We start from the raw sequence: 23372 nt of genomic DNA on the forward strand, positions 1-23372 counted from the left end.
CAGATTCTATCACCAATGTGTATATGTACATATGTACAGAGGGTAGTGTAGGATGACTGTGATTGGCTGAGAGTGTAGCCACACCTACTTGCAGGTCTTAAAGGATTGCTCCTAGCCAGACCAGGTCATTCTGGACTGGTCGACCTACTTGTGATATGCTCCAGTCTTTTAGTTAATAAAAGCCTTGGTTTGGATCAACAAGTCTTTGGTTCTTTCGACATGCACTACAACCGTCTCAACATCTCCGTCTAACCACCTGGCTGTTCATTTGCTCTGGTCTTGCAGTAGATGCTGTATTGTAACATCATATTCTGATGGATGTAATGACATGTAAGGAGAAAAATTTTGTCATCACAATATATGTCTTTGTCATGTTTCAAGGCCTTTAATCAATTCAAAAGTGGCATACTTTATTTATAGGACATTTATAGGTCATGGTCATTAGTAGTTGGACCAGCATTTATCACCTGCTTCTTATTGTCACTTGACCCCAAGATCATTTGTCCTAGTTGTATTTCCCACTGTTCCTCTATTCCTTTTTATGATTAGTTATTCACAACTTTAGAAACAGGAAGATGCCATTCCAGGTATTGAATATAAATTTGTTATTTGAGGCTCATTTATCATGTTAATATCGATACTCTTCCTTTAACCATACTTCCTAGCACTGTTACATAAGCACCATTAGCTCCCTTTTAATTGCGTCCACTGATCCTTCATTGTTAATGTCTCAGACCATAATTTAGGACTATTGTGAAGACTTTCTGGATTTGCCACTAAATTAGTTTCACTTGAATTCTGTTGTGTTCAGCAGGAAGGTTAATCCTTCCTTTTTCAGGCTGTGGCAATGCTAGTGAGCTGGTCACCTCACAGCCCCAGTGACTCAGGTTCAATCTTGACCTCTGGTGCTGTCTGTGGGGAGTTTGTACCTTCTGTCTGTGTTTCCTCAGGCACTCTGGTTTTCTGCAATACCCCAGGTTGGTATGTGAACCAAGAACTGTAGATGATGGAGAGAAAAAGGGAAGGGGGAATAGTATGGAATTGTGGAAAATAAAATATAATTAATGTAGGATTGGTCCAGCTGAGGGGTCTGTTCTGAGTAGGACTCGAGAATTAATTCCACACAACCACTGAAATCCAACTCATAACCATTGGATGATCGATTGGGAAGTGGCAGCATTCACCGTACCCAGGAATGCACCAGATGCTTGCTGCTCCATTCTAAGTTCTGGACCAGGAGGTGATGAATGAGTGACCTGTTGATGACAGATAAGTGACAAGTGGTAATGAGTGACAGATGAGTGATAGGTAAGTGATTGTGAGTGACAGGAGAGTCACTTAGCTTTGTCACTGAAGTCAAGCTATGGCAGGACCGAGATTTCCAGCCAAGCGATCAGCCAAACAAAAATGATATATTCAGTTTGTTTTACTTGTTTTTTTTTCTTTTGTTTTCTGATGTTTAAAATTATTTAATAATTGTCATCTCTTTTTTTTAATTAAACTCATGCAAGCCATCAAAGAGTTTGACAGAAGCAAGGCTCCTCCCCCATCTTTGGCTGTCAAAGGTGTCTTGCTGCTTCCCCAGTTGAAGCCTAGTCATCGCTGGGGCTGTGATGGACCTCAGCCACTCAATCCATTATCAGGAAACCCAGGCCACTCATTCCCAGGTTAGTGTGAGAGTGGGGAGAGGATCCTGGCAAGAAGTGAGTTGAGTAGGATTCCACCCAATGTGTTATATTAATAAGCAGTAAAAGATTATCAAACAAAAGCATCATATTTAACCTGAAAATCAAAATGTATTGCTCAAATAAATTCTCGTGAGGATCACATGTGGGACATGATCTCAGCTGGAGGATCTTAAGCTATGTTTTTGGATTTGAACAACAGCTGATGTCACCAAGGTCAATCCCGGACACTGAATGCTCCACAGACACATATTTGAAGGAAATGTCTGTCAGCAGCTCAAAGGAGTACACACAGAAAGGAAATGGGAAATATTTGAAACCGTTCAATGAATTATATTCATTTCTAAAAAAATTAGCAAGCATAGAAACAGGCTCTTTAGTCCAACCACTTAATTCTTGCTTTTGTACTCGGTTTAATTCTGATTGCATCAAAATGTCACCTTTGCACCTTAGATATAATTTTTACAGACTCTACAAATTAAGCAAAGATCTTTTAGCATAACTTTGTCACGCTTTAATTCCATTCTTCTAGACAAATTTACTTGCCTTTATTACTGGATGATCTAATTAATCTGTGATATGTCCGCTTGTGCAAATTTGAACTGCCAGCTCCCATTACTAGTTGTTGCATACACTTGTTGAACTTGAGTTGCATTCCTGTTGAAAGACGCATCGTCTTTCTGTTGCAGTAAGAACCATGGTATAAATATTGGCTTTCCTATGGTCCAAATGCCGCAGCACAATGTTAGAACTGTGATCATTATCCTGGTAGAAAGTGTATTTTGCCACCCCGTGTTCGAATTGTGTACTACAGCTGACAAGCAAAATAGCTGTCTCTATATTTATTGACCATAAATGATTTTTAGTCACATTAGCATTCTCTAACATCAAAACCATTTGCCAGCTCCTAACATCAATGAGTTCCTAACTTGTCAACCTCATAAGCTTCTCTTTCTGTTTCCTGCTGACCAAGGTGTTCAAGTGATGAAAATTATAGCATCGATTGCAGGCTGAGATTTGATCAAAGTTTATAAAATTACAAGAGGCAGAGATGGGGTAGATAGTCAGAATCTTTCTCCCAGGCTAAAAGTGTCTTATATTAGAGTCAGAAAGGGTAACAATGTTTAAGGGGTATCTGGACAGGTACTTAAATAGGCAGGATGACATGGAATATGGAAATATTGCAGGCAAGTGGGATTAATTTGCCAAAGGGCCTGTGCAGTGAACTAGAATTCACTGTCTGTGTATTATTGGCTCCTTCCTTGGCTCCACCCTCACCTACCCCAATATAAACCCTGGTTTTCCCACCTTACCTCAGATTCACCTAAGGACTATTGTTTCTACCGGCCATTGATTGTAAGCTATTAAAAGCCTGTTTGTACTCCTCATTTGTCTCTGAGTGTATTGTTTCGTAACATCCCTCTCCTCATTCTTCAACCCTACAGTGCCAACCCCTTTCATCTGGCAGGGTTAGAGAGTAAGGTTCAACTCTAGACTTAGCCACATGACTCCCTGAAGACTTTCCAAGGTCTGGCATTATTCAGAACACAGAATCTGGATCAGAATTTATGGCAGCATCACAGTTTATTCATATAAACCACAATTAATAAAAGTAGACCACAAAAAGTCAAAATAAGGCAGTGTCTTTGATTCATTGATTATTCAGGAATCTGATAGCAGCTGGCCTTGTGCCACTGAGTGCTTTTCTTTGCACTCCTGTACCTTTTTCCTGATGGTAGCAGAGTGAAGAGGGCATGGGCTGGATGGTGGAGGTCCTTGAGGATAGAGGCCATTCTAATCAATCAACAAATTAATCTGTGAATAATCTTTTGTCTCTCCAAGTAACCAAGGGAAGGGAGTTCTTTCTGATGCTAAACACAGTTCTCTTTGTGTTTGGAATACATGGCTTAGCTGAATACAACATTATATTATTAATTCCTGATTAGCCTCATGTCCAATGGAAACACTCAAGGTTCATATATAATGTTATCATTCCCCATTTGACAGCAGCGTGAGGCTGCTACAGACGAAAGAAATTTAAAGCATACAGCAGTTTCATTTCCCTAACAAAGGGAGCCCAATTTCTCAGCCCTGGAGTTATTGTGAGACTTTTATCATAGTTACTGAATTTATCTAAATCTTCAGGAAACCCTGTGTTCCTTACTCATTTTATATTAAAGATGTTATGGATTTATTTGATTTCTGTTTATGTGACACCACACTTGTGATGCTGCTTTGGAGAAACAATAAATTAAGTTGAATTTCTGATGACACTTTTTTTTTTAACTGGCTGCACGGCTTGTCTGAAACTGTTATTAAGCTGTCCAATGTTAAAACCCATTGCTTGAGAATCTCAGCAGGTCAAACAATGTCCTTTACATAGTAAAGATAAAGCTACAGAACCAACATTTCGGAATTGAGCCCTTCATCGAGGTATGTATGGCCTAAGCCCGAAACATTATTTGTGTATCTTTATCTTTGTTATATAAGGGACACCGTTTGACCTGCTGAGTTTCTCAAGCAATGTGTTTTGACTTCAGCCATGGTGTCTGCGGACTTTTGTGTTTTACGTTAAGGTGTCTGATGTTTTTCATTAACCCCAAGGGTTTTGCACAGTCATTAATGCCTTTCCTCTATATGTCATGTTGGTGATGATATGTGAAGAAGACATGCTGCATTAGTTTTTAACATCAGCTTGAATCTAAACCATAGTGTTCAAGTCTTGAAGATCCCTCTCTAGGACAAGAGTCTGAAATAGAATCCGCTGGACATAAGTTGGTGCTGCACTTAGCTTGGTTCTAATTTATAGCCTATTTACAATAATTGACTCTGAGGTGAGTTTTGGACATTTGTGTGTCATCTCCAGGACATCTGCTGACCCCACTCCTACCTCATCTGCACAGATACACTATACAGTTACGGGTAAATTCACCAAAATCAATTCACCGCTGGAAAATTCACTGATGAAAATTCACCGACTGTCAAATTCACCAACAGAAATATCACCAACCATCAAATTCACCCCAATAAAAATCACCGAAAAAAAAGAATTCATTGATAACCAACCAACCAACCAACTAAATCAACCCACCAACCAAACTAAACATTTATTATTAACAGTTGAGTTTGATAGGTTACTCCTTTTGACTCGGCCTTCCGTCGGTGAACTCGATAGTCGGTGAATTTTCCATCTTTTTCTCGTCTGTGAATTTTCCGTCGGTGAATTTGATGGTCAGTGGTTTTTGTCGGTGAATTGATTTTGGTGAATTTACCACACATCCACTCATATGTGCCTTTATTGTTCCTACACTGAATATTTAGCATACTCTTGTTCAGCCACCCACTTTCTGTTCTCTCTAAATGTAGGGTCATTTGAAATATTTCAGCCTACATGTTCAATTTAAATTAAAACATTTAAACATTCAGCAAAGTAACAGGCCCTTTCACTCCATGCTGCTCAATTACACCCAATTAACCTACAACCTGTGATAGTACAGATCTATCACCAATGTACATAGTGTATATAGTTACTGTATCTAGACTGTGCTTACAGCGATTGGCTGAGAGCTAAGCCACACCTATTGTCTGGGCCTTAAAGGGTTGTGTCCCTAGCCAGGTCGGATCATTCCGGACTGGTCGGCCACCTGTGAAGAGCTCCGGTCTTTTGCTAATAAAAGCCTTGGTTTGGATCAACAAGTCTTTGGTTCTTTCGACAAGCTCTACACAACCCCAATACATTTTGAAAGGAAACTATAGCACCCAGAAAAAATCCATGCAGACACATGGAGAACATAAAAAACTCCTTACAGACAGTGCTGGATTTGAACCCCAGTAACTAGCTCTGAAACAGTGTTGCACTAACCATGCTTCCCTTTCATTCGCTCATCAACAAAGCAGCCCTTAATGAAGGGCTCAAGCCCAAAACATTGGTTATGTATCTTTACCTTTGCTATATAAAGTGCACTGTTTGACCTCCTGAGTTTCTCCAGCATTGTGTTTTTACTTCAACCATGTTGTCCACAAACTTTTGTATTTCATTTAGGGCAACACTAAAACCTTGCACTACACAAAAGAGTCGCTTATGTCTGAAGAACTGATCTACTGAATCAAGCAGGCTGCAATGGATGGTTCCAAAGGGAGCTGCCAACATTCATTTCTCCCAGGTAAGTAAGTTCCTGATTATCACAGATCAGCTGAAAGTCCAGGACAGACAGCAGCAGAGTCCGATCATGCCAGCATTTCCCCCAGCAATCTGGCTCTCCCTTGCCTTGTGAATTAGACCTAACATCAGAGCAGTGACGGGGGTGGAGATAGTGATTGAGAGAAAAGAAAAGAGAAGATAACTAATATCAGTTTTTTAAATTTATCATTTTAATTGTAATCTTTGTAATTATTGCTGAGTGTTTTAATGTGTTTAGTTAACTTATTCTTATCTCTTAAAAAAATATAAAATTTATGAAATTCTTTAACTTTGTCTACAGTAAGGAAGACAGAGTTGCCACTTTGTCCAGCGGCCCTCACAGCAACAAGGACATCTCACGAGACCTGGCCTTGGTGGCCGCCATGTTGTATTGGCATTGTGAACTGTAGAACTGGAGGACGACCGGTCGTGGAAGAACCAGGTATGTCTAGAATAGCACTCAGTGGGCGGACCCGCCCACTGCCCTGAGTGGGCCCACGAGGGGCCAGAGCGGCACTCCAGTGAGCTCTGGCAGTTCTTCATCCCTACTTGTAGATGTAAAATGTGTAGAGCAGGGGACTAAGAACACAGCCCTGTGGTGCTCCAGTACTGATGGAGATTATAGAGAAGTTCTTACCAATTTTCACTGATTGTGGTCTGGAGGTGAGGATATCCATGATCTAATTACACAATGGGATGTTACCTCCCAGGACTAGGAGTTTGCAGATCAGTTTTGAGGGGATGATGGTGTTAAATGCCAAACTGTAGTCGATAAAGAGCATCTTGATGTATGAAGCTTTGCTGACCAGAGCTTTGTGTAGAGCCAGCAAGATGGCATCCATCGTGGGACCTGTTACAATGATCGGAAAACTGGAATGTATCCATGTCACTGCTATGAGTAAAGATCACGGAAGATTGTTTTGTATTCAGTGATTAGAAAGTGGTGAGACATAATGGATTCTAAAAATGTTCATCAGATTGAATTCCGAGAGGCTCCTTAGACTGAAGAATCTGGAATTCAGGGACACAGGCTCAATTATTTAGAACTGAAAAGAAAAGAAATATGTTTCTTTAAGGTTGAAGGTCTTTGGAATTATTTACTCCAGCAAGAAAGGGCTGCTTGTTTGTTAAATGTATTCATGGCTAAGGTCAACAGATATCTGAGGGTTAAGGAAATGAAGTGAGGAAGGTGTAAGTTAACGTTGAGCTTGGAATCTGCTGGTGTATTGAAAGGTAGAATAGGTGCAGGGACAACACAACCTTGTCTTGTCCCTGTCTCTTAGGTCCTTATCTCTTCAGCTTGGCTTCGCGGACGAAGATTTATGGAGGAAGAAAACACATTTGATGGGGGGAAATGTGCATTGAGCACCAAGTGTTTGGTTTGTTAAGCAGCTCTGCATGTGCCCAGTCAAAATTGTTTTTTGGAATTAAAACATAAAGTGCCAGATCTGTTAAAATGTTACAGCGAAGTAATGGTTTCCGCTTAGAGAAATGCCTTAAGAAATATTTTAAATATTTGCATCCTGTCTGCTTCTTTTTCAAATTTTAATCTCTATTGCACCTGCACTAATACCTTGGCCGATCATAAATGAAGAGATACCAGAAGCATCATGTAAATGTGCTTAATTGGAAAAATAACTTCTAAACTTTCAGAGGAAACCTGCAAAACATAAATCACTTTATGTATCTTGTATGTATGGTAGCTAAAGTCTAGTCAGTTTTATTAATATTCATTTTGGTTTTTTACTGAGAATAAGAAGTTGGAGCCATACAACAGTGAGTCATTTACTCTTCTCGTCTCCAGATACTCTCTCAAGTGATAAGACACAGGATAAACTGCATGGAACAGATCTGGACACTCAAATCAGAAATCCAGAGGGCAATTAATTTCTCAAAACATTAGTGGTCAATTGCCATGTTCTCAATACCTCAAGAACTCGCATTATCGTTAAGGACCCCCAACACCCCGCACACAGCACCTTCCAGCTACTCCGCCGGGAAAGAGAAGAGATACAGAATTATCAGAGCCCAGAACCACCAGGCTGAGAGACTATTTCTTTCCCACGGGCAGTAAGACTGATGAATGACTGATGAACTGCTCATGCAAACCTTTCAAGACTCTCCTATAGTTTAGACCAGTGTACATGTACTGCATAGGAATCATTTGTCTGTATGTGCGCTCTCTCTGTATGTGCGTTTGCATGGCATTGCATCAAGGACTGAAGCTGATTGTTTGGTCCAGGTCTACTTATACCATCAGATGATAATAAACTTGACCGTAGAAATACTAGATTTTACTGAAGCATGACAGACTAAGAGGTTCTGTGATCCTAAGAATCCTGAATGCTTGGAGAGTTGCAGAACATATCAAATCAGTGTTTTTGCAATTGGTTTTATTATTTAATGCTGGGATTATTATAAATTATAAATTCAGTGCTATCACCTTAATTGCTCTACTATTCCAAGGTCATTCAAGATAATTAACTTATTCTTAAAAGCATGCTGAGTATCATTTACTTTTCTTGACTTTAGGTAAGCTTGTAGGCGCAAATAAAAGGTAGATCTTCTATGCAGTCTGTATCGTTCCATCTGCCTTCAGTATCTGTAATACAAAATGACAGCAGAACGACAATAATATCGCACAGATTCCTGCTGACATTGAATCATACAGATGTGTGAAATGTTTTGATTTGCTTTTCATATACTTCAGACTGCGACTGAGCATCAGTTTATGCTTTGCATTCAGATCAACTGTTCCTATTTCTTGTATTTCCCAAAGAGCTCTTCAGCATTGATCAAAAATTCTCTTTATTACAGGAAGAAAACAGGTCACCTCAGAAGTGGAATCAATGGGCCCTTCTATAGAAAGGGAAGGGAAGAATAGTTGTCTGACTACAACTTGGCCAAAAATAGACTTCTGAAAACTCTGTAATAAGCTGGAGTACATTTCATAGAAAGGAATAGCTGTAGTTGTTGACACATAGAGACTGTGATTTTCAGAGAAAATAATTTTGTTTGAGGGATATTTAATTGTTGCTGATCGCAAAGCTTAGGAAAGTCGTCTTCTCATCTACTTCATCCTGCGATCAGATTCTGAACCTGCCTCCCCACCCTGTTGTTACAGGGCAACAATCTTGATGCAGAAAAGACACCACCGCCTTCTTGTGTCTCCACCCAGTTGGTAGCAATTGCGCAACAATTAGGGACAGTGGAACCTAGAATTCCTGCCAACTTGCAGCCTTCTTTTAGATCCAACACAGCGCAGAATCCTGTGTTCCTCGTCTCGTTCATCCTCACACATCTCTTCTCTCAGAATTTGATTCTATAGTCCATCAATCAGGGCACCCATGCCTGAATACCCAGTAATGGAGCTTTGTTGTTCAATTATTTTGGAATACGTTCTTCTTTTTCTTGCAGCGCAAATGCTGCCTGATCTGCTAAACTCTTCCAGGATTTTCTGTTTTAATTTCTCAGTTTCCAGTCGTTAAAGGATTTTGCTCTCAAGAAACTGCCAATTTAAACTTCCTACATACAGGGATGGTGTGACTGATTCTGAGCAATATGTGCTGAGACCCTGAACACTTACGTTTAGGTGTGGTCAGATGTGTTGACTTATATCTGTCACCTGCAAGTCAGCAGTAAGTTTTCATCAGCTCAGTTACATGATTTAACTGCTACAATGCTTTTTACATCCTGTAACTGCAGAATACATTTGCCACATAAGAGATTGCAGATGCTGGAATATGGAGCACAAACCAAGCTGCTGGAAGAACTCAGCCAGTCAGGCAACATCTGTGGAAGCCAAAGGATAGTCAACATTTCAGCATCTGGATTCGAGATATGTAGGGATGATACCGGTATCTATAGATAGCAATGATGGGGAGGAGGGGGAGGCAGGAGCTGGCGAGAGGCCAGGTGAGAAGTGTTTGATTGGCAGATGGAGCCAGGTAGAGGTGGAGACAGAGACAGAAGCTGGGAGATGGTGGAGACAACGAGGGGCTGAAGTTGAAGGAATCTGATAAGGAAGGAAGGTGATGAGTAGAACCAGATAAAGAAGGGATGGTGGACAAATGGGAACAGTGGGGGAAGGGGATAGAAATACAGTAGATTGAGTGTGTGGGTGATAGAAAGATGGAGCCAGGTGGGGCAGTAGAGAAAGTTTAGATGGTGGGGGTTGAAGAGAGGGGGAGAAGTGGACTGGGGTGGATCAGAAGAAGAGAGAAAGGAACCGAGAGGTTGAAAATACCCAAAATTGGAGAATTTTTGCTCATGGCATTAAGTTGCAGATGACCCAGACAGAATAGGAGGTCATAGGCAAGCACAAAAGCTGCAGATGCTGGAATCTTGAGCAAATCAAAAATTGATGGAGGAACTCAGCAGGACAGACATAATCCATTGGTAGAAATAGTTACTCAACTTTTCAAGTCAGGAAAAAAGATATTGGTCAAGGGCTCCAATGCAATCTAAGCTGCAGCCTACCTCCAGAATTAAGGCTCACACAGTTCTCATTTTCCTTCACGTTGTCAGGCTGGTCATTGTTCCATTTTGTAAAATCTAGCACAGATCCATCACTCCACAGAAAAATGCCCTCCTACATGGGGAAGCATATGATTATTTGAATGTCCTTAATTTTGTAAAAAGCATGCAATGTGAATCATTTGTTTCAAATGGATGATAACTCTTCGTAAAAACACAGGATTTGGCATGAATATTTGAAGAGGTTTTGTGATGGCAGCACCACCTCACTGACAAAAGGCAAAGGAGGAAAAACCCAACACCCAACCCCAACCCACCAATTTTCCCCTGCAGCCGCTGCAACCGTGTCTGCCTGTCCCGCCTCGGACTTGTCAGCCACCAACGAGCCTGCAGCTGACGTGGACTTTTTACCCCCTCCATAAATCTTTGTCCGCGAAGCCAAGCCAAAGAAGACACTGTAATATTAGAGGTGAATGCAGCAGAGAAACTTTACCTCATAGCAGTTGCTAAGACCAATCCAAGTGATGGGCTGTGATGGGTCCTGTGCCTTAATCAGATTTTGAATGAATTGATTGTGTTCATTCCAGTGGATGGAGGCAAGATGGCCATGTGGCACATATTGCCGGCACTGCAACTACATAGAAAAGAAAACAGTTTTAGCATTTTTGCTTGATTATTTTTTTTCAGTTATTCTTGTGTAATCAGTTTTATATTGCCGCAGATTCTAGGAATTGCTAACACATTGAGAGAAATTTCATATATTAGAACAATATTGATGTGTAAAATGCAATTCACAATAGCAAAGAGAAATAAGAAACATTATTATTAGAACTTGGATTGTACCTTTGCTGGTTACAAGATCCAAAATGGATCCCCCAAGAGATCGCCATACTGGTAGAAAAACAAGTGCTTGTTTGTGTGGTTTGACACTTGTGAATTGCAACTTGTATGGGTCCCAATGGGAGAAGCATCTCTATTTCACCATCTCAATTGTTTTCTGGGCAATGTTCAGAAAAAAATAATCGTCATTTGATCTTGAATCTCCATGGCAGCAGTCACCAAAAACACACACCATTCAATGATGGTGTCACCATCCAATGAAGGTGTCATTTCCTTAACCTCCACCAACATGTTAAGGTCCTTGAAACTTGAATCTTTGTCCAGCTTCTTGGATAACCACAAGGCATGGACTTATCATTGACCAGGATGAGATAAGGTTTTTTTTTGGTCTAGATTTCTAACCAATCCGAAGGCACCATCAATGACTATAGCCAGCATTGCTATGAGCAGGGAAGAGATTAAAAAGTAGTTCAGTAGCTTCAGAAAGTGATCAATGGATGTTAGGTATACTAAATGCCATGATATACCAGGACAACTTACAATAATATTGTGATCCCAGTACCGCAGAATCTTTTTTTTACACAATCATTAACTGAAATTAATCAACCTAGAAACCCAAGACTTTGAGGGAACTTTCCACTATTCTAACTCTTCCCTGCTCATAGCAGTGCTGGCTTGTGGGAGAAATTGCAAACCTAAATAATAATGATTAAAAATCATCTCTAATGTGGGAGCTAATCAATATGTCATCACACCTCCAAGTTTGTCATTTGCTGTGTGATCCAATGACATGTGAAAAAAAATTATGTCTATTTAGACTATTTAATAAAATAGAATTGTCAAATCTCCCAACATAAACATTATTTAGAAACAAACTCAGTTCTACTCTCTTGTAGATTCTGCAGCTGTAAAAGCAAGTCAGACAATGGGGAATCAACAATTATGTGCCTCACACCCCAAAGATTTCTCACAATCAATAAGCCATATTAGGTATGTGATGGGATATCTTCTCACTTTCCAAGTGGAAAGCTCAACATCATGCAGGACAAAAGCATTTATTTGATCATATTCAGCCTGCGGATCTGTTCCTTCCAATGTCGCTGAAGAACAAATGCTGTCAGTAAGGTGGAGTTTCCATTCTAAGGCAACATTTCAATTCCAGGATTGGATCAAAAATCCATTCAAGAATAAGGTGGAGAGCCCATCTAGCAGAGTTCCCATTCTAGGATATGGTGGAGGTTGCAGTTCAGGATAAATCAGAGGGTCCATCTAGGTTAGGACAAAGGATGGCCTGGGCTTTCACCATCCAAGAAGGTAAAGAAGACAGCCACACTGAAGGATGGTCACTTTCAAATTCCCATCAACGTCACGTCCCACTCTGACTTCGCATCATTGTCTATGGATTAAAACTCTGGAACACCAGCAGTAAGAGCAAGTACCCTCATCACAAAGACTATTGTTGGTACAGAAGACCTACTTCCTCTGGCACAATATCAGAACCCAAGAATCAGCATATTCAGAAAAGTATTAGAATTATTTTGCCTTACCTCTGCTTCTAACCAGGTTACCTTCATCTTAGGGAAGAATTGATAACAAGATGATAGACGGTTGTAATGACTCCACCCAGGTAGACACACTTGCTGGACTGGTGTTTCTAAATAAGGCTCAGCATTCCTGCCAACATGATAAAAGGAATCGTCCACTCCTTGTTTCATAACAGAAAAATACGGATATGCTTTTTCATGATGAACTGGAGCTGCCACTTCAGGGTAAGGTGGAGATAGCTCTTTATGGTTGAGTAGATGTTTGCTCTTAGGATAAGATTCAGCTTCAGGATAAAATGGAGCTTTAAATCCAGAATAAAGTGGAGGCTCTATTTTAATGTGCTGCGGAGGTTCCATTTTAGGATACGGTGGAGTTTCCATTCTCTGATAAAGTGGAGGTTCAAGTCCAGGTTTAGGTAGAGATCCCATTTCAAAGTACAGGAGAGGTTCTATTCTAGGATATAGTGGGTATCCTATTTTAGGATACAATGGAGGCTCCATCCAAGGATAAGGTAAACGGTTCAATGTAAGCTGAGCTAGTCTTTCCATTCTGGAGTATGGTTTGTGTTCTATGTTGTAATGAAGTGGTGTTGATATTCTTTTTAAATCAGGACGAGTTACCTCTTCAGAATAAAGCTGAGATGCATCAGGACTGGGCAGAAATGCCCCCCTGGTATTCAGCAGATGGGTTAGTTCAGGATTCAGCATATATATCAGTGAAGGATTGGAGAGAGTTCCCACTCTAGAATATGTTGGATACATTATTTCGGACTGAGGAAAAGATGCTGCTTCTGGGTTAGGTCGAGATGATACTTGTGAATAAGGACGTTGTTCTATTTTAAGGTTCAGCAGACGTGCTACATTAGCAGAAGGCAGTGATTCTCTTTCTAGAGAATAGAAAGGTAGCACTTCAGGATAAGTTGGTGGCAGAGATGCTACTTTAGGGGATAAAGGAGGTGGCACATTGATGGAAGATGTAAGTGGGATTGCAGTTGGTGCCACTTTGGTGGAAGGAGGTGATGCAACCTCTGGAGATGATGGAGGTGCCACTTTAGATGTTTGTGGCATTGGCACATTGGCTGTTGATGAAGATGCTCTTTCAGATGAAGGTGGAGATGGAATATTGGGGGGTAATAGTAAGTCCCCTTCATATGATAAGGGAGGAATCGCATCAGTTAATGGTGAAGGTGTCATTTCAGGTGGTGATGGAGATGCCACTTCAGGAGGAGGTGAAGATGCCAATTCAAGTAGAGGTGGAGATGCCACTTTAGGTGGGGGTGGAGGTGCCATGTCAGGTGGGGATGGAGATGCCACTTTAGGTGAGGGTGGAGATGCCACTTCAGGTGGGGGTGGAGATGCCACTTTAGGTGGGGGTGGAGGTGCCATGTCAGGTGGGAATGGAAATGCCACTTTAGGTGGGGTTGGAGGTGGAGATACCATTTTAGGTGGAGGTGGAGATACCATTTTAGGTGGGAGTGGAGGTTCTATTTCAGATGGTGGTGGAAGTGCCTCTTCAGATGGGGATGGAGGTGCAATTTGAGTTGATGGTGGAGGTGGAGATGCCATTTCATATGGAGGTGGAGCTGCCAATTCATGTGGTGGTGCAGATGCCACAGTAGGTGTTGTTGGAGGTTCAGTGAGAGCATGTGGAGAGGATAATTCAGCTGAAGAAGATTTCACGTTAAATAAAGTCAACATTGCCACTTCAGGTACAGGTGACGGTGGCACAATGGGTGAGGATGGTGGTAGTATTTCACGTGGAAATGATAGCGGCACTCCAATTAAAGCTGGAGATGGGTTTTCAGAGAGAGATGGAGGTGAAGATGGCAATTCACGGGAAGATGGAGAAGCGACATTGGGTAAAGGTGGAACTTCAGGTGAAGTTGGAGATAGTTCAACAGGTAGAATTTGAGGTGGTAGTTCAGGTGAATCTGGAGTTTGTACTGAGGGGGAAGATGGAGGGAACACTGTTGGTGAAGAAGGAGTTGGTGCAATTGATGTGATAGGGGACACTATGGCTGCTCTTGGAGGGGGGACCTTGGCTGATGACATAGATGATGATATGGGGGCCTCTAATGTTGATTGAAGGGGGACTTCTGATGATGGTGGTGGGGGAACTGCTGGTGATGATGGAAGGGGAAAATCTGGTGATGATGGAGGAGGGACTGGAGATGATGAAGTGAGGACCTTTGGTGATAATGGAGGGGGCACTTCTGGTGGCAATGAAGGAGGGACTGTTGGAAATGATGGAGAAGGGACTTCTCGTAATGATGAAGGAAGAACTATTGATGAAGATGAAGGGGGATCTGCTGGAGATGATGGAGGGGAGATTTCAGGTGATGAAGGGTAGTTTTCAGGTGATGATGGAAATGGGTCTACCGGTGATAGAGAAGGGGGTACTGCTGAAGCTGATGGAGGAGGGACTGCTGGAGAGGGTGGAGGAAGGGCTGCTGGAGATGATGGAGTGGGGGCTGCTGGAGTTGATGGAACAGGGGCTGCTAGAGATGGCAGAGTGGGGGCTGCTGGAGATGGCAGAGCAGGGGCTGCTGGAGATGGCAGAGCGGGGGCTGCTGGAGATGGCAGAGCGGGGGCTGCTGGAGATGGGAGAGCGGGGGCTGCTGGAGATGGCAGAGCGGGGGCTGCTGGAGATGGGAGAGCGGGGGCTGCTGGAGATGGCAGAGCGGGGGCTGCTGGAGATGGCAGAGCAGGGGCTGCTGGAGATGGCAGAGCGGGGGCTGCTGGAGATGGCAGAGCGGGGACTGCTGGAGATGGTGGAGTAGAGATTGTTGGATATGATGGAGAAGGGGCTGCTGGAGATGGTGGAGTGCGGGATGCTGGAGATGGTGGAGAAGGGGCTGCTGGGGATGATGGAGAAGGGGCTGCTGGGGATGGTGGAGGAGTCAGGGGTGATAGTTTAGATGTTGATGCCACTTTAGGGAAGGCCTGAGGTGATTCTTTGGACACCAGTAATACCATCTCAGGTAAAATGGGTTGTACCAGCTCAGAACTTTGTGCTGCATCTATTTCATGAGAAGTCAGAGAGTCACTTGTAGATGAAGGTGATGACTTCATTTCAGCAGAAAGTGGAGGTGCCATTTCATGGTAGAGAACTGTGTTTTCTTCAGCATTAGGCTGAGATCCCACATTGGGATTGGAGAAAGAGTAAGGTGGCAACTCAGCGTGATTGCCTTGTTCTACTTCAAAGTTACTTTCAGGGTCCACTGCAGGATCCATAATGGAACTAGATTCAACATCAGGAAGATATTCCTTTGCATAAAATTTTGCCTCAGGGGAAGGATTTGGTTCTGTTAATCTTCCATTCTCAGGAAAAGCATATGTCGATTTTTCAGGATAAGGTTGAGCGTAACTTTGTTTGACATCCGCATAATCAAGATAAAGTTGTACTTCGGGATAAGGATTTGGTGCTAAATCACGAAATGAAGGCTGAATTTGTTCATTATCATAATAAGGATTTGGAAGTTTCTCATTTATGGGATGTACTCGTTGTAATATTTGCCGTTTCTTCAACATGCCTGACAAGTTCCGAATATCAAAAGCTGTGATAAAAAAAATTAAAGCTGAAATAATTTTAAGGTAGAATACCCACATAGCATATCACTCCATGCCAATTTGAAACACAATCTAAAAAGAACAGAAAAATGGCCTCTACAGAGGGAATCTAAATGTTAGCTGTGATGGAACTTGTAAAAGATTAATTTAACTTTTTAATTAATGATGAAGCAACTCATTAATGGCATAAAGGAGCATCTAATACTAAAGTTTAAAGCATGTTTCACATGTCTTTGGAGAGTACAACATATTTCATTTAGCTCAGATGATTAATGCACAGACACTTACATTTTCATTGGTAATTTGTTTACTTAAATAAATGTTAAGACTTTAATCAGTTAAATGAATTAAAAGCATTGTGTATTATTTTACTTTTGAACTTAATATATTAATGTAAGGTCAAACCTGGTCAGAGAATATAATCAATCATAACACTTACTGGTTTAGTGTCACTTCACAGAGCATTTCAAATGAAATCCTGACATTAGAGATGCTATTTGTACAAATGTAGGGTTTCAATCGTTTTCAGAGAATAAATGAAATTTATTAAAATGGCCAAAAATATCAAGATATATTGGATAATTTACAAAAAGATTATTTTCCAAAATACTTGTAGGAAAAATGCTTGGTGCATATCTTCCAAGTGTCAATCCAACTGGTATTAATGGACAGAATTAATTTGGAAAAATTTCAGTGATTTGTAATAGTTATCAGTAAAGTGCTAACTGATACTAAGACAAAAATTGGACAATATCTTCTGGAGACTACACAAGAATTGTTAAATGCGAGAATGAGCAAGTTGTCCTCTGAAATGCACTTCACGCTGGGGTGTATGATAATTGATATAATTGACTAATTCAGATTCACATAATGGTGTGAATTTCTTATAATAGCATTGTAGCTATGAGGTAACCTCAATGAAAGATTAAGCCTGGTCATTCTAGCCTTTCTAGCTTTGCCAGGAGTCTTCAGGTAACAGTACTCTAATTCATTGAGGGTCAAAATGGTAAAGTAGATCCTTCTTGAAGAAGCCACTCACAAAAGCATGCAGCTTTCCACAGCTACAATAGCTGGTGCAGAGCAGAGCAAGATTTCTTTTACCAGTGACAGTGAAGATGACCATGCTTTTTTTTAATGAATACCTGTAAATCGAGTTTGAAGGACTCTGTTACATAAGAGAACCAAGAGAAGCTTAATATTTCAGAAGAGCCTGAATTTAGCAGGGTGATCGCCAGAACTTTTATGTAGCTTCATGGATCATGGACAGGTTGCAATTGCACTCAGCTCATCTTGAAGGCAGCAAAAGACAAGTCCCACCTATATTGCAATGACAGGGCACTTCTCTATTTCAATGTCCTTTGAAATTTATTGTGGCTGCGATGAGCAGCATGTCTTAGTGAGTACCTACGTCATGAAGAGAGGGAACCATTGTACTTTGGAAAGTTGGAGTACTCTTACTTAACCCTTGGTAAATCCTGAAAGGTTTGAATGACATGCTTAATGTTCAATACCCAGGAATTGGCCTCTTCATTCCACTGGACTGCATGGGAGTGGAAAAGGGCAAGGACTTTTTGCTTTGCAAATCTGAGGAGAGAAATTTCCCTTAATTATCCCTAGGAATCTATTCTTGATTGGGGTTAGTATAGGAACTAACTCATTTGAATGAGGATTTTAGGGTGGTAGGGAAGAAAAAAATTGGTTACATTTGTTTCAGATATTTTAGTTTGGTTCAGTGTTTTAGATTTTTGAGAGTGCATTTAGAACCAAGGTAGTAGTAAACTCTGGAGGGTCTCAACCCTCAACAAACAAGTAATTAATTGGTGTATAAGTGCCATTTGATAGCACTGCTGATGATTCCTTTTCATCGGAGAACATAGAACATTGCAGCGCTGTACAGACTCTTTGGCTCACAATATTATGCCTATTTATACAGACCAAAACAAACCAAGAAAGAAACTAAACCTTCACTACTTCATAACCCTCTATTTTTATTTTATCCATGCACCTGACTGAATCTCTTAACTGCCTCTATTGTTTCAGCTCTACCACCATCCCTGTCAATGCATTCCAGGCAGGTACAACACTCTGTGTAAAAAAAAACTGTTGACTTCTCCCCTAAACTTTCCTCTCTTCACTTTGTACAGAGGTTCTCTGGTGTTTGCTACTCCAGTCAAGGGAAAAAGGTGTTGACCGTCTGCCTTATCTATGTCTCTCATAATCTTATAGACCTCTATTAAATCACCTCTTGGCCGCACTTCATCAAGATACATTCTCCCCATGAAGCATGGGTTTCCTCCATGTGATCCGACCTCCTTCCATATTCCCAAAACATACAGGGTTAGTAGATTAGTTGGTTATATGGGTGTACTTGGGCAACACAGGCTCATGAGCCAGGAGAACCTGTTACCTTATTGTATTTCTCACATTTTTAAAAATTAAATGCTTTAAAATGTAAAATTGTTGTGAATACACTCAACAGATCAGGAAGCATACGTGGAAATAGAAACAGTTGTTTTGGCTTTATTTATTTTTCCACAGATGCTGTAGAACTATCTCTGTAGAATTGTCTTCCACTGGACCAGTCTTATTATTTCTACCATGAACATTGCCTAATTCTCCATCCATATGAGTACGTTGCCTGCAAAGCCTGGCTCCTTGTTTAAATAGAATAACCTTTGATTTTGTGCCTTTCAAATGCTCTTTGATAATTCATACATCCTGCAAAGACAGGTTTGTCATCATCTATCCTGTTGGTTCCACCTTCAAAAACTCAGCTATGCAAAACAGAACATTTTCTTTAATAAAACTATGCAACTCATATGGCCTGTAAGGAGTTTGTACACCTATTGTGTTGAAGTAAAAACACAATGCTGGAGAAATACAGCAGGTCAAGTAGAATACTTTATGTACCTTGATGAAGTGCTCTTCAATGAGACCCATTGAATACTGTCAGCACTTTTGAACACAAAAAAGTGCTTTTCCAAAAGACTTTAGTTGCTATTTGAGCGTCAGTCCCCTCAGCCTTCATTCTGGGATTAGTTGCCTGACTCTAGCTCAGAATGATATAGCATTCAGTAGATCCATAATTGTAATCACACAGTACCAATGTGAATTAAGTTCCATCTTATATCTTATGGTGCCAGGGATAAAGCTTCTCAGTAACTCCACTATATCCCTTAAGCGTGGCTCCTTGACATGATACAACCACCACCACTGCCAAAATTTGAAGACCAAGGGCAGAGGTGAAATCAGATAGTGAGGGAATTCTGCTTAAACCTCCTTGCTTATTTGGTTAACAGTCAGACTTGCTACCTCAATGGGCCCAGACAATTCCTTGATCAATGGACTACTTTTACTGAAATGGATGAGTGAGCCCACTGTCTCCATATATCCTGCTTGCAGCATATCTACATTTTCCAACGTGCATGGCAGGCTGCGAGTCCAGATATCCGTTGGCGCTTTTCAACCACTATGCTTTACAATCTGTAATAATTCTGCCTTTAAAGAGAATGGGTGGAAAATGGACACTACAGACAAAACAGGCCTTAAAGATTGTCATCTGGATCGACAACACACTTACAAAAACATGTCAAAGAATCAAAGCAGTCCCTTATCACCTTATCCACGAATCAACTGCTATTTACACACACCCATCCATTCATCAGTTAGCATGTGTTGCCAAATATCATGTTGCAATTACCTGCAGCATCAGAACAGAAGAGAATGCTGATCAGAACAATGATCCTCTCTATCATGTTTGTATCATGAAGCTCTATTCCTGCAGTATAAAAGGAAAAACAAAACTTTTCATTAATATGTTTTAAAATAATTATTGTGAAAAGAAAGAAATTCCGATCCTGTTCCAAGTGATAGTTTACATTGGTAATTGTGTACACATCTGGTTTGCACTGTATTTGAGAAATCTGATATAATTAATAGAAGTCAAAACGACCACCAGCTAGTATTTGCTTCTTATTGGAAAGAAGACGTGAAGCTGGTGGAGTTTTCACAGTACTGGAGAATGCAACAGTTATTACAATCCATACCATTTCCCAAACCTTTAAGTCGGATTGTTAACAGCAAATGTTCCAAGTGGAATCAAGGAGAAAGCTGCAATTCTGGTGGCATGAAACTTCAAACTAAACTTAAACAAAGGGGCAAAATTGCCTGACAATTCCTTTTAAATCAACTCTTGTCTCTTGTGTCACTTGTCATTTTAGTCATTTGGTAGCTTGTTAACCATTTAATAGCCTGAAACTCTTTGTGAACAGAATCTCAGAACAAACTGTTTTTATGTAATGCCAAAGCCATAGAAAAGCACATTGTGCAACAAAGGAAAGTAATAATTAACCATTATGGCTGTGCATCTTTGAATTTTTTTTAATCTCGGTGACCATCTGTGAAAAAATGTGCATGTTATCCAGATTATTGTGGGGAATCAGGTTCTGCTGTCAAGAAACATATGAGCCAAAAGATACCACAAACCAAATTAAACCTTGGAAAATGACAAGCAGTTCAGGTTAGAAGAGTAAAACCAATTGCAGATTTAAAAACCAACGTGTTGAGTTGTTTGGGCCTTCAGTGGTTAGGTGCTGGTAAAAAGTGGAAACTCTATGGAAGCCATTGATTAACTAACAGCAACATCCAGCATTAGTCGATCAATGGTGATCACGTTTTAAAATTTTAAATTGAGTCACTCAGCACGATAACAGGCCCTTTCAGCCTGTGCACCCAAATGCCCCAATTAACCTACAACCCCTGTATACTTTGAAAGGAGGAAACCAGAGCAGGCGGAGGAAACCCACACAGTCACAGGGAGAATGTACAAACTCCTTACAGACAGAGCCGATTCAAACCTGGGTCATTGGCGCCGTAATAGAATTGTGCCAACTATTATACTAACCGTGTCACTTTTTTTGAATAGAAAATAACTTTGAAGATGAAATAACGACCTTTCTGAAAATGTCTAGCTAACCTCATATAATGTCACTATATCCAAAACACACCTGAATGCGCATTGACCCTATTTATAATTCCTGTTACATTGGTCTTCCCAAATAACTTTACTTTGTGCAATGGATAATTTACCACAGTGTCAATGCTAGAATTATAATTTCTGCAACCATCAGATATGAAAAAAGTGGCTTTATAAAACAGTAAAATGACAAGAGGAAAGAGTGGTCTCTGTGATGACCTGAAATGACAGACTACATTGAGTAAAAAGTTGGTGCCTCAAGTCATGGTGTCAATTCTTTCTTCCAAGTTCTTCCCTAAAGGAGCATGGAATAAAATTCATGATAAAAACTGCCCAATAGAACTGTGGATCCCTAATTAAAGGCTAGCCGCCATAATGCCCAAGAACCTGTTTCCGCTCTGTAAATGGTTAAGTAAGGGAGCGTTGTAAGTATAGCGTTACAGTGCCAGTGACCCGGGTTCAAATCTGGCACTGTCTGTAAGTTCTCCCCGTGTCTGCATGAGTTTCCTCTGGGTGCTCCGGTTTCCTCCCACCCTTCAAAACATATGGGGTTGTTGGTCATCTGAGTGTAATTGAGCGGCACAGGTTCGTGGGCCAGAAGGGCCTGTCACTGTGCTGTATGCCTAATTTTTTTTTAAATTAACAATTTAAGCCAGTGTCTAAACAGAACCTGGATCATGCACGTCAACAGTTTGGGATCGATCGTGGACTCATGCTGAAGAGCATCTTATTGGTGCTTCATATTGTCCTCAGTGCTTCCAAATTATACTGAGCAGAAATTCATTCATAAGTAGAGACAAACTTTTTAGCTTTTAAGTATGAGTTTCTTAACATTGTTTTGTGACTGTTTTAAAAGTCTCACTTCCCACTCCACAGCACAAAAAGGGCAGAAATAGCAAGGGTGTCTCCATCCAGGGCAATCACTGCTGACAATCCTGCCTTGTTCAGAGACCCAAGCTCTTTTTCATGGGAGTTCAGAGATTCACTTGGAAGAGACTTTCAAAACATATGCAAAGAACGAGAGAGATTGTGAGAGGCAGAATGTGTGGAGTTGCCCGTAACAATTTAATTCTCCAGTGATCTACTTTGCTCTTTCCAAGATATCCAATGAAGTGTTTGCAATCCTCTATTGCAATTGGAATGCAATCGGTATGTTCAAATGATATGTGTTGCTTCTATAAATAATGTGGAGCAGGAATTCCAAGCTGGCTACTATTTGTTGGAGTTCAGAAAGATGAGGAGAGATTTAAATTTAAATTAAATTTAGACATACAGCATGGTAACAGGCCCTTCGGACCCACAAGTCCATCCTGCCCAATTTGCACCTAATAATCTTATACCCCCAATACATTTCAAATGGTGGGAAGAAATCAGAGCCCCCAGGGAAAATGCACGCAGACATGGGGAGAACGTGCAAACACCTTACAGGTAGTGAAGGGTTCAATCCTCAGTCCCGACTTTTGGCACTGTAAAGGCTTTGCACTCACCGATACGCCAACTGTTCCATGTGATCTTGTTGAAATATTTAAGAGCCCAAGTAACATCATGTGAAGATGTTTCCACTCATGAGAAAGACTCGAACATATGTAAGGGGCAATCATTCCAACCTGAGAACTGAATTTCTTCTTGCAGAATAGTTAATCTTTGGAATTCTTTATCCAGTGAGTTGTGCAGGTAGAACAGTGGAGGTATTTAAGAAGTACATGCATACATTTTTGAAAGATCGGAGAAATGAGGGCTCTATGAAAATGACAAAGAATGAGAGCTGAGGGTTGGAGCAGATCAGCAATGATCATATTAAATGATAGGGCTGGCATAAAAGGCCAATTCGTCTACTCCTGCTCCTATTTACTTGTGTCTTTGCTTCTGCATGTTAATGCATAAAGGTACAGTAAATCCCCGGCATCTGGAATTCAAGCAACTGGCAACCCCAAGCAACTGGCAAAAAAATTAAGGAATTTAGTAAATAAATAAAATGAAAATAAATAAGAAAATAAATAAAAGTTTTAAATTGTAAATGTTCTCCAAAGCAACACACAAGCACTTGGAGAAGATGGGAGCAAACATTTCAGCCAGCAGTGCGCCCCGGTCTTGTTCTATCC

General features: G+C 40.8%; 1 protein-coding gene and 1 long non-coding RNA gene across 2 annotated transcripts in view; one reads left to right on the plus strand and one right to left on the minus strand.

Moving 5' to 3' along the window:
* Nucleotides 1-1435: 1435 nt before the first annotated feature.
* Nucleotides 1436-8113, plus strand: LOC138745573 (uncharacterized). Its single transcript, XR_011346345.1, has 4 exons — nt 1436-1667; nt 5728-5848; nt 6167-6307; nt 7670-8113. It is a non-coding gene; the product is annotated as an uncharacterized lncRNA (long non-coding RNA).
* Nucleotides 8114-8277: 164 nt separating this feature from the next.
* Nucleotides 8278-23372, minus strand: part of LOC138745232 (uncharacterized) — a 40039-nt gene continuing 24944 nt past the window's right edge. Inside the window, exons 2-7 of the mRNA XM_069902295.1 lie at nt 19996-20073; nt 15773-16282; nt 12729-15223; nt 10835-10975; nt 10345-10456; nt 8278-8467 (exon numbers count right to left, since the gene is read on the minus strand). Coding sequence (XP_069758396.1) covers nt 8394-8467; nt 10345-10456; nt 10835-10975; nt 12729-15223; nt 15773-16282; nt 19996-20073 — 3410 coding nt within the window. The 3' untranslated portion in view covers nt 8278-8393. The remainder of the gene's footprint in view (nt 8468-10344; nt 10457-10834; nt 10976-12728; nt 15224-15772; nt 16283-19995; nt 20074-23372) is intronic.

The sequence above is a fragment of the Narcine bancroftii genome, chromosome 11 (genome assembly GCF_036971445.1).
Source record: "Narcine bancroftii isolate sNarBan1 chromosome 11, sNarBan1.hap1, whole genome shotgun sequence".
In the NCBI taxonomy this organism is placed as follows: Eukaryota; Metazoa; Chordata; class Chondrichthyes; order Torpediniformes; family Narcinidae; genus Narcine; species Narcine bancroftii.